The sequence below is a fragment of the Sceloporus occidentalis genome, unplaced genomic scaffold, assembly GCF_023333645.1.
Source record: "Sceloporus occidentalis isolate IW3139 unplaced genomic scaffold, rSceOcc1.0.p SCAF_2, whole genome shotgun sequence".
Lineage (NCBI taxonomy): Eukaryota > Metazoa > Chordata > Lepidosauria > Squamata > Phrynosomatidae > Sceloporus > Sceloporus occidentalis.
The window spans coordinates 226868504-226880972 of NW_028316982.1; the positions used below are offsets into that span (position 1 = coordinate 226868504).

Genomic DNA, 12469 nt, shown 5'->3' on the forward strand with positions numbered 1-12469 from the left:
CAGGAATCGGTGACATTATCGATGTCGATATTGGGCCACCGGTGTCATCTGAAGAGGAAGACTTGGAGGCCAAGAAGCCATAGCGGTAGTATGAGGTGGAGGCAAGGAGGATCTGAAGAAGTTACCGTCCATCCACCTAGGAGAGCAGGATTGGGAGTGAGGTCGGTAGTGAAAGGGGGAAACTGAGTGGAACTCCCTGTAGTGGTAGCGATCCTTGTAAGATGGAGAATAGGACCTGTAAGAGGGAGGTCTCTCTCTCTCTTCAGTATTCTTCAGCATGGTGACATGCGATGTAGGATGCCGAAGAGTATGGAGAATCCTGGAAATAGGGTCTCTGAAATTCTTGAGAGGGCTCCACACAGTCTCCAGATGGAGTCAGGGACCTATGGGATCGAGCTGGAGAAGCGTCACGATGTTGAGGTGGTGACGTGGAATAATAATAATAATAATAATAATAATAATAATAATAATAATAATATGTTTTATTTATAAACCGCTATTCCAAATAGATCATAGTGGTGTACAAGAAAATAGAAAAACAGTACAAGAAAAATCTACAATTAAGATACACTGTATCTTCAGGCTAGCCCCTGATGACGCTGGGCCAGCCTGTTCTCTCCCTCAACGGCCGAAAGATGACAGTTATGGAGGGAGGGCACTCTGTCTTCAGGCTAGCCCCTGATGACGCTGGGCCAGCCTGTTCTCTCCCTCAACGGCCGAAAGAAAGTCTATAGGCCTCGACGGCGAGGCTTTCGGTACTGAGATTGGGACTGATGTCAGTGGAGTGACTACTATTGGCATGGATGGCGTTGAGTGTCAATGCTGAGGGCAAAGACATACTCAACTATGCCGGGGTCAAAGCATCCATTGTCGAGTCTAAAACAGTGACCGACGTGGGAGCTTGTACAACTGGTGATGGTGTTGAGACTGGCATCAAGAAAGCCATAGTTGACTCTAAGGCAACTGCCGCAGTAGAGGCTGGAGTCAGTATCGACATAGTTGTCAAGGTCGATGGAGCTGAAGCCTTGGCCTTATGCTTTTTCTTGGATCTCTCGGTGTCGTGATCCTTGGAAGAATCAAGCCTCTTTTTGGCTTTCTGCGGCTGTCGTGACTGAGAGGCAGAGGGAGCTGCTTGTAGTGATGCAAACTGAGCTGCAGATGGCGACTGCGACATGGGCAGGTTGACTAGTGAGGTTGATGCCGATGGGCTTGATGTCAGAGGCAGAGATTCAAAGACCTTCAGTGTCAGAGGTGTTGACGCCAAGTTCGACGTCGATGTTGAAGGCTTCAGTTTTGGAATCCTTGGTAATTTGGAGATCAGAATCGAAGTTACAGGTTCAGCCTGGGAACAGGATTTAGTTGCAATAGAAAGAAAACGTTCCCAACAGAAAAATTTTAGCTTTTGGGCTCTATTACGAAGTGTTGCAGTAGTAAAAGAGCTGCAAAATTGGCAACAGTCTGGAATATGCCCTTACCTAAACAATAAACACATAAAGAATGTCTGTCAGTGAGGGCAACTTTGCGACCGCACTCAATGCATAGCCTAAACAAGGATCTGGAGGCCATAAGAGGCCTAAGAGCGAGGAGCCCATCTGGGCTAAAGAAAGAGTAGAAAAATATATATCTCTCTAAGCTCTGCTTGGGCAATGCTCAAGAAAAACAAGAAAACAAGGAAAAATGAGGAAAACAAAAACAATAACGAAAGCAATCTACCAACGTGCGGAAGAACTAGCTCAGGAGCTACCGAAAGGAGATGTTTCTCTTGAGGCAGCCTCAAGAGAACTGAAGGAGGAGCTAGATTGGCGGGGCTGGGCATGCTCAGTGTGTGCAAGGGGGCGGGGCTCCTGCCAATCTGCTCAGCTTTTCAGCTTCCAAATGGAGTCTCTGCACAGGTGCAAAACCCTATTGTGTGAGGCACAGAGACCACGAAGAAGAAACACCCACACAGTCTGCACTAATGCTGAGGTACAAGACAACAAAACCAAAATTAAAAGTGATAACAGACTATGAGGGAATGACAACAGATTATTTGGGAATTTAAGCATTATGTTAAATCTGCATCTTAATTTTATATCTAGAAGTACTATGCACATAAATATGTGCAGTATTATTTTCAACAGGAAATTCAACTATACATAGAGCACCTTTTACCATCAAGATTGATATTGCCCACAGAAACAGAAGATCTAGTGCTTCATCTGTGGACCAATCTGCATTGATATTTTATATTAGTAATTCATGTATTTCAAAACTAATTTTAAAAAAGGAAACCCACTTATACCTTTTGAGGTTCAATCACTTTAAAGAAGAAGAAAAAACTTACATTTTGTCCAGGTAAGAGGACCTTTTCTTTCTAGGAGTGAGTAGTACAGTCACAAAGATGGTAATGATAAAGAGAGCAAGTACTGCTCCTATTACAGCCCCAGCTACAGCTACTGGTGATGACTGTTTAAATGGAACATCTGAAATATAATTCACCATGCATTATGATTTCAAACATTATCAATACCCCTTTCAAGTTTTGGAAACAAAAATCTAGCTGGATGATTTTCAGTATCTAAACATTTTGTGGAATCTATCTTAACTTCTTATGTTTAATACATGTGACTCATGAACAATTATATAACACTAAAAATGATTTTGTAAGAACAGTCGGAGTATGTTGATATAAATATTAAAGATTGACATAAAAGGCATAAGATTGACAGGAACTTATTCAGTTCTTCACTGACAAGGCATTAATTGTTCAAGACAACTGCCTTTACTGATTTTTGGACAAGTTCTAACATAGCAAAACATTTGTATTTTGATCTGTCTGTGGGACTACAATATCATTATTTTTCTTTTAAGATTTTGCATAGGCAGGACTTAAAAATGAATGCAACATATACTGGAAGGCAGTATGTTTTAGAAATAGTTATCTAAAGATATAAACAAGGCAAAATAATGCTTCTGTTGTTATACTTACAAAAGCAATCATGCTTATTCAATTATGATGAAAATTTGTTATGGTTACCAAATCTAGCTTGTTCCATGCAAGTTATGTTTTTCATACAATTTAGTAGACATAATTTTCTATAAAATGTATTCGAATATATTTTAATGATTTTTTAAAAAATAATTGTAATTTTTTCAAAGACAAGGAACATTAGAAATTGCTACAGCCACAAGATAGATAGTTATAATCACCAGTATTGAACAGTGACAAAAAAGATCAGTAAGTAAATGCAAATAATGGCCAAAATATATCAGGATTTGAAACACAATGCTTTCAGAAGAGACAAAAAAGTACCTTTAGTAGTTATTCATATTTTTCTTCCCATGCCATAGCACAGAAGATTCTAATGCATATACTACTTTGCTTCACTGATACAAAAAATCTGGATACCTTTAGAAGTGATACAGAACAACATTCTGACAATATCTTTCTTTAAAAGGTAAGAATTTTGACTGTAGCTAGTTAAGTGGCTTAAGTCTTCGGAGAACTGAAGACAGAACTATCACTCCATCTAAAAACCTAATCACAAATAAAGGTCACACAACACCCACATAATCCCAGGTCACTTGTCCAGTGAGTTCCAGATAGTTCCGCTTTACAAAATGCAACTTTGAAAGATGTAATCCTAAACTGAAGGCTGGGGATGAGGAGCTGTTTAACCCATTACCTTTTGGCAGCTTCAACATTAAAAGTAAGCTGTCTTTCAGAGAAATATCTTGTCCATGAACAAGAAGTGGCAGCCCCAAGCTCCAATGAAACTAAAGCTAGGACATATAGCAATGGGTGCAAGCTACAGGAAAAAAGATTCCACCTCAAAATTAGGAAGAAGTTTCTGACAGTAAAGCTGTTTGACAGTGGAACACACTCCCTCTAAGTGTAGTGGAATCTACTTTGGAGATTTTTAAACAAAGCCTAGATGGCCATCTATCGGGGGTGCTTTGATTGTGTCTTCCTGCATGGCAGGAGGTTGGACTGTATGGACCTTGAGATCTCTTCCAACTCTATTATTCTATGAAGATCTGCTGTTTTCAGAAGAACAGAAAAGAACAGAAAAGCCTTCCCTTCATCCACCATCTTGAGGGAGTGGAAGGCAGGCCAGCTCCAACAGGCCTTGCCTGAAAGAAAAAGAGCCCTCCCTCTATCCACCATCTTGAGGGAGAGGAAGGCAAGCTCCATCAGGGATCCAAGGGAGAACAGATCTGCTGGACTTTTCCCCTTCCCTACTGTCATTCCCTTCTCCTTTTGTGTCTTGTCTTTTTTAGATTGTAAGCCTGAGGGCAGGGAAATGTCTAATTAACAAATTGTAAGCTGCTCTGATAGCCTTGGCTGAAGAGCGGGGTATAAATAAATTATTATTATTATTATTATTATTATTATTATTATTATTATTATTATTATTATTATTATTAGTCATGACCAAGAGTTACTGATACTGTCCAATCAAAATGTTCCAAAGTTATCAGTTCACAAGATTTCACAGTTAAATTTTATGAATAGTCCAATTGCAGTTTCTTCTTCCCCAAATTGCTGGAACTTTTTACCAAAAGCCAGGTATTTAAATGGGTAGAAATTTCATTAGTATTTTTAATGATAAGCTCCTCTCTTGTTTCCAGTACTCTTTCCATTAACACTAAAGGTATGCTGCCTGTTACAGCAGCAACAATTTGCTAAAGATATACAGAAATACTACTATTTTGGTGCTAGTCAATTTTGTTCTATGGCTAGAACTGTTGAGGTACTCTTACATCCTACTTGTAACCATGGCCACCTGAAAGCAAGATGAATTAAGAATTCACTTTCACAAGATACAATGCTGGCTGATAATCTGGATAGTTGTAATAGGAGATCAGAGATATTCATGGATAAATTCAATCAGATAAATTCAAGGCTGTCTATGCCTACTATACTATCTCCAGCTTCTGTATCAATAGGCCTCTCAAAACCACTACTGGGAAACATAAGGAAGAGATAATATTGTCCTCATGTCCTGTCTGTGTCTTTCTCAAAGGCATTTGGTTGGATCCTTTTATAAAAAATAGAGATGTTATTAACATTTAGTTAACTGAGGAAATAGAATTTAGCATTGTTCTTATGTTCTTGCATCTTTGTGACTTGTGCTTATAAATAATATGTCAAATATGGACAAAAGCTGATCAACTATCACATTTGGCTACTTCAAGCAAAACAAAAGGAAAGGTTTTGCACAAGCAAAAAAAGAAAATAAGCTTACTGCTTCCTCTGCAATTTAACTAGACTTTAAATTATATACATGATACCGTGTAAACAGAGTTTAATTCATGGTCTGTCCTTAACAACTGTCAGCCACATTGATCAGCAAGCCATTTGTGAAAGTAATTTTCACATGCAAATACCCCAATATTTCATGCTGCATACAGAAATACTGAACATTTTTCTATATCCAGCTATCTCATTTACTAGCTGTCATCTATGTGATCTCTATACATTTAGTATTTTTCATTTTCTATACCTTTCAATCATTTATGTATGTCACCTGCATTCAAGAAATTAATTTAACAAAAGATTTATTTCACACAACAGCTATTCAAACTTACAATCAGTTCTCTTATTTACACCAAACATACATTAAAAAACACTGCAACACTGAACATCTTAAACCTATTATGAACCTCTTCATATTGAACTGTAAAATTCTTGATAAATTTAACAAACTTAAAGAACACAGGTACTCGCTTCTAGATTTGCATATTACAAGAAAAGGCTTTTGGAGGGCTTACACAAAGTATGCCACTACAGATTACAATGGAGATGTTTGTAAGATCACAGACTATCTTTTAAGAAAATAAAAATTACACAATTTAGGACCTGCTGTTAGTTTAGGACTGGACCAAGAGCTATCTGAAGCCAGTAGTTCAGCTAGTGAGATGGATCAGATCCATGAAGTAATTAGAGAAACTCACTTGAGTTCACAGGAAAGCATGGTTTGTTATTTTACTTCCAATGTACTGAAAAGAGACTTTGGTTGAGTAAAACAATATTACCAGTTGATTTATCAATGTGATAGAGATGTGCAGAAAATCAGTTTCATGTATTTATAATACCAAACTGCAGTAACATTTTGAAGACATTGCAACCAAATCACAGTGTACTGTCAAAACTGCACCTTAATACAGATACTGTACTCACTGAAAAGCTCTAAAATACTGTAGTTCTTTTTGCTACGTGTTCATATTACTCCAAAGATAATATTGGGAAGTAGATGACACACAACATTACTTTTGTATGCACTCATGCTGCTATGTTAATCTGTTATATGCATTTAAAAAAAAATCTCCAGCTTTTTGAAGCACACACACACACAATCGTCTTTTTCTATTTTGAACATATTTTTATCAATGTCTCCACTGATTTCAGTGGGACGTGTTGTTAAGAAAGTATGCTTAAAACTACTGTAGAGATATTACTGGTTGCACTTACATTTTGCTGCACAACCAGATACATTCATGTTCCAAAACTGAATGTGTAACAAAACTTTTAAAACAGCACAACTGACTATCTCTTATGTAAAAGAAAACAAACTCCCTTTCTTACTTATGTTTGTTTCTTCCACCAGATCAACTTGTTCTCTTAAGTTTTTCCCCTGTACCACTATGTATTTTTTTTCAAGTAGCCTAAATTTCTTAAAATGCCTCATTAAGAGTATGCCATTAGCTGGTGTCTTTTCTGTTTAAGCAGACATCTGTTTGTGTCTAGTCACTCTTTTGTTTCAAAATAACATCACTTTCCAGAATGAGATATACTTATAAAATACAGCTCCTCAGAATAAACAAGACAAACTCTTCTCTGCTCTTTAGTCAATATGCCTTCCTATAGCACACCTCTCTCTTGTAATACCACCAAAGGCTGTGAAAAGTCAAAATGTTTATTTCTTAAAATGCATCTTCACTCAATTATAGAAGCTGCCTCAGAGATTCAACTCAACACATCCCTAGCCTTGTGCTTAATGAACATTCTGCAGAGTGCTTAGGGAAAACTTATTAAGGTAAGCCACTTGTACTGAAGCAGTACTTAAGAAAAAATATTTTGGAAGGGGTTCTACTGGAAATGTAAGTAAAGTGTTTGGAATCTCAAATTCCAGTGCTTGGAAATAAAATATAGCAATTCTGTTGCATTGCAATATTTGATCATTGAAAGTCCATTGTGGCAGGTTCAGTGCAACAATTCATCTGTAAAAGGTACCACCCACTACAGTATCTAATTATGGCAAGGCTCAAAAATGTAGAGGTATTAAATTTTGTGCAGAAAACCTAAAAATAAAGCTTCCAAAAACTGTGCCTTCAGAATATTTTATATCATAAAAATTACTTTGTAAACAAAACATGCCTTAGATCAGCTGTTTTTGAATCAGTTTCTTGTTACCTTTGAGTAGAATTACAGATTCAAAAAGTTCTATCAAGATCACTCTTGATCATAAATTTGTAGTCACAAGGAAAGACATTTGCTTAATTTCAACTTTTTTATAACAATTTCAATATTTTCCCACTTAGCACTCAGTTCTTATCTTGTGCTACTGGCCAAATAAATCACTATATTAAAATGTGTTTCTTGTGAAAGACAGTAGTACAGCATTGAAAAATCATAAAGCAGCTTCAGTACATTTAAATGAGGTTTTTACATTTCTTTTGTCAAGTTAGAATATAAAAAGCTTCAAAATCAACTTCAAAAAGCTTATTCCTCAAGAAAAAGTATAAACAATCTGAAAGTGATCAGCTAATGAAGGAGCTTTATGTATAGTCAAGATTTGGAAGTGGCCATTACACATACCACTCCTTTCGAGATATTACAGAGCCATCTACATGTGAAACTAAGTCATCTTCATTTTCATCATAGCATTCGTCACCCAAGTATTTCATTCCAAGTGTTCCACCTTCATAGTAATCCATTGGTCTTTCATACCTGTCCTGGTACCTGTTAATAGTGTCTACTTTATTCCAGTCTGTTTTTTCTGATTCTCCCAAGTAGTCTTTAGTTATGAGACTGTTCACTGGAGGTTTTATTTCCTTTTTCACACTGTCAGGATAAGAATCCACATCCTCTACCTGGAGAGAGTCTATTTGGGATTCCTTTTGCATATCTGATGGTGGAATGTAGTTCTTAGCGAAGTAGTCACCACGAAACGTCCTCCTTCTCTTATACCAGATAATTCCAACCAAAACACATACAAGTATCAGGAAAAGAGCCCCGCCCACTGCACTACCGATGACGGTGCCCCAATTGTCTTCCTGCATTGCTGGCCAGGGTGATGTTGGAAAAAGCCTTACTTTTGGCTGAGTTGCTAAACCTGTGATGCCATCAGTTGAAGGAAGCCATGGAATCGTGGGTGGTGAGGTGGTAGTAGTAGGAGGATCTAATGAAAAAGAGCAAAGAGATACACAAGACACAGAAAAGGCAGAGAATGTCAATGCAAACTAAATAAGTTAAGAGCTGATAAGAAAGCACAGTTGATGGGTAAGTAAGTGTATTTCAACATAGTTTTTCATTCTTTATTTGATTCAAAGTTTGTTCATTACTTTTGATGGAAAGAACACAATATTAATGTACAGCTTCTGGACAGTGCATTGAAATACAAAAAATGTTTATTCTAAGACTATAATTATTTCCATGCTGTTTTAAAGCAAACAAGTATTAATTCCATCAGCTGAAAAATGCAACCTTTCCTTCTTTTTCAAGTCAAAGTTAAAAAACAAGTTAAAGAAAATATGGGTAATATATAACTTCTATGAATTACTAAAGAATGAAAAACTAGAGGTTGCATGCTGAAGTTAGCCAGGTGTGATTTTAACCTCTGTCCCCAAATATGTGGTAGCATGATTCGATTTATTAGATAAGATTTAAAATTAAAGCATTAAAAGTCTGTTAAACATTCTGGTGATTTTGATAATTTTTACTACTACTGGAGAAACAATTACTCCAAATACACTCGTATTTTTAGAAAGATGGAGTAAATAAAACATAAATGAGGAATTAGTTTCTTATTTCAAAGCCCATTTTACATAGTGTGAAAAGCATGTAGCTAAAGCCCTGATATTCAGTGCTACATTGTAATTTTATTCTGCAAAGGAGGGTATGGGTTTAAAGATCATGCAGTAAATGCAAGCCTTTGCTGCCTTTGTGCAACACACTGCAAGGGACCAAAGTGGTTCTCTGTCTCCTTTCTCCTAGCACTGTTTGTGTGGCAGCTTAGTTGCCAGGAGCAACTGGTCTGAACTGACAGATCAAATGGCTTGACTGGTTCAGGGTGTTAGCCCAGCACAGTGGTGAGTAAACCTCACTCAGGTCCAATACTTAAGTATAAACAGGGAAGCCCAGCAGGGTCCCTTGCAAAGTCTGCTTTTTACTTCACCAGCTAAAGGTAAAGGTTTCCCCCTTTGACAAGTTTATCTAGTTGTGTCTAATTGTAGGGGACATTGCTCATCACCGTTACTAAGCCAAGGGAGCCAGTGTTGTCAAAGACACCTCCGTGGTCATGAGGCCAGCATAACTAAAAGCTGTTACCTACCCACCCAAGTGGTACCTATTTACAGTATCTACTTGCACTTTCAAATGATTTCAAACTGCTAGATTTGCAGAAGCTGGGACTAGGGACGGGAACTCACTCCGTCACGCAGTGCTTGGGTCTACAATTACTGACCTGCCAACTTTGCGATTATCAAGAGTCAGCATCTTAACTGCTAAGCCACCGTGAGTCCAGCTATACTTCCTCGTATAAATGCTGTTCAGGAAGCCAATCATTTGCCACGCCAAGACTTTAGGCTACAACCAGCTGACAGGGCTGAGGAAGAATCTGATCCAGGATTGATCAGATACAATCGCCTTCATGTCATAATTTATTGTTACATTTATCTTAACTGTCAGAACTAATTAGTTGTTAGCACGTCTAGGGAAAGGACCAGATTCACTTTCAGGAGGGGTAGGTTATTTACCTCAGTTAGGATTTTTCCTGAATAACTTTCTGGATGAGATCTAGAGTCACTTGGCGCAGCCCAGACCTCCTTACAGGCCAGACATAATGTCTGATGATGCGAAGGATCCCACCCAGCAGTTCACGCTGCAGTGGGCCCCATTTATCTCTGCTAATTCTAGCAGGTGGCCTTGATTTGGCTTAAATGGTCAGGAATGTCAAATAATTTCAGTGATCAGCTCCCCATGCAGAAGCCAAAGTTGCACTGAAGCACTTAACAAATAAAGCTGTGGCATTTTCACCTCCATCCACTCCTCCTGTTATTTTCTCTCTGGGGACGTGTGGTTCACCCATAGGGATGCAATCTGTATCCCTGCATGCTGGCCCAGTAGTAAGGGATTGACTATTCAAGCTAAGGACAAAGTTACACATGGTTATCAGAAATACTTAATTAGCGAGTGGAGTTGGCAAAGGCTTAGACCAAAAGAATATACAAACTAGTTCCATGTACTAGTTTTGCACCACTGCACCTCAAACAACAGCCATTCCCCCAAATGTTACATGACAATTGCCTTGTGTTGTGTTCCACAATTATGTTACCATTTATGGCTCTACCAGAGGGAAAAGGAATGTAATATTCGATTCAGGATAATCAAATAACATTGGGCATACCTAAAGTTGTTTTCTGGATCCTAGTCATTATAAAAATATATAATTAAAGTATGAATATACAGAATGCCATGTGCTCTTAGGATATAACAAAAGTGAAAGTGTGAAGAGACAATCAGTTCACTTAAAGTAAGAAACATTGGGTGGGATGGGGGTGGGACTAAACATTACCATACAGCCACCTACAAATTTCTATAATCAACCAGACAAAGCCGTTAGGGAAATGTTAGTATAACATTTAGGCTATTTCTTCAAACACATAATTAGCTAAGTAGGCAAGACAAGATTTAGAATCATAGAGTTGGAAGAGACCATAAGGGCCATCCAGTTCAACCCCCTGCCATGCAGGAACTCTCAATCAAAGCACCCCTGACAGATCGCCATCCAGCCTCTACTTAAAGACCTCCAAAGAAGGAGACTCCACCACACTCCGAGGGAGTGTGTTCCATTATCGAAAAGCCCTTACTATAAGGAAGTTCCTCCTAATGTTGAGGTGGAATCTCTTTTCCTGGAGCTTGCATCCATTGTTCCAGATCCTAGTCTATGGAGCAGCAGAAAACAAGCTTGCTCCCTCCGCAATATGACACCCCTTCAAATATTTAAACGGGGCTAGCATATCACCTCTTAACCTTCTTTTCTCCAGGCTAAACATCCCCATCTCCCTAAGTCATTCCTCATAGGGCATGGTTTCCAGACCCTTCAAAATTTTAGTTGCCCTTCTTTGGACACACTCCAGTTTCTCAATGTCCTTTTTGAATTGTGGTGCCCAGAACTGGACACAGTATTCCAGTGGGACCTGACCAAAGCAGAATACAGTGGCACTATTATGTCCCTTGATCTAGACACTATACTTTTATTGATGCAGCCTAAAATTGCATTGGCCTTTTTAGCTGCCGCATCACACTGTTGACTCATGTTCAACTTGTGGTCTACTTGGGCTCCTAGATCCCTTTCACATGTAGTCTTGTTCAGCCAGGTGTCCCCAATCCTATATCTGTGCATTTCATTTTTCCGCCCTAAGTGCAGTACCTTACATTTCTCTGTGTTGAATTTCATTTTAATAATAATAATAAACTGTTTATTATATACCGCTTTTCCTCAAGATCAAAGCGGTTCACATCTGATAAAACTATGACATGTGTCATAATACAATATAAAAACAGTTAAAACATTCAGTTACAATTACAAATATTCAATAGAGTCATCTAAAAACAACAATTTAAATAATCAAAACTGTAAACTATCAAGTATCTTAATCTAATAGGGGAGTACTTTCTCTAAAGAGAGTCGGGGGGGGGGGTATGCTTGCTGGAAGAGATATGTTTTCAATGCCTTTTTAAAGGCTTCCAATGTACCGCTAAGGCGGATCTCTTCCGGGAGTGTGTTCCAAAGAGTAGGCGCTATCGCTGTGTAAGCTCTTTGATGGGTTGTTGCCAGTCTCATCCTAGGGTGTTCGAGTAGCAATTTCCCCATTGTTCTAAGGGTGCGGGGCGGATTGTGTAGGGAGAGGCGTTCCCTCAAGTAACTCGGGCCCAAGCCATGTAGGCCTTTAAAGGTAATAACAAACACTTTGTACTGGGACAGGAAGCGAATTGGCAGCCAGTGAAGGGATTTTAACACGGGTGTTATATGATCCGACCTAGATGTGCCCGTGACCTATCTGGCTGCAGCATTTTGAATCAGCTGAAGCTTCCGAACCTGGTACAAAGGTAGCCCCATGTAGAGCGCATTACAGAAATCCAAACGAGAGGTTACCAGTGTGTGTACTACAGTTTCTAGGTCCTTTCGATCCAGACAGGGATGTAGTTGGCGTATCAGCCGAAGCTGGTACCAAGCACTCCTGGCCATCGCATCCTTTAACT

The 12469-nt window shown here is 38.6% G+C and overlaps 1 protein-coding gene across 6 annotated transcripts in view; it reads right to left on the reverse strand.

The window, feature by feature from the left end:
* NECTIN3 (nectin cell adhesion molecule 3) overlaps nucleotides 1-12469 on the reverse strand; it is a 91305-nt gene that overhangs the window by 21900 nt on the left and 56936 nt on the right. For 4 of the 6 annotated variants that reach the window (XM_089512310.1, XM_089512306.1, XM_089512304.1 and 1 more), the window contains exon 6: nucleotides 2324-2462. In XM_089512310.1, coding sequence (XP_089368436.1) covers nucleotides 2324-2462 — 139 coding nt within the window. Of the gene's footprint in view, nucleotides 1-2323; nucleotides 2463-4420; nucleotides 8385-12469 lie in introns of those variants that run through there. The other 2 variants (XM_089512307.1, XM_089512305.1) reach the window with 1 other exon arrangement.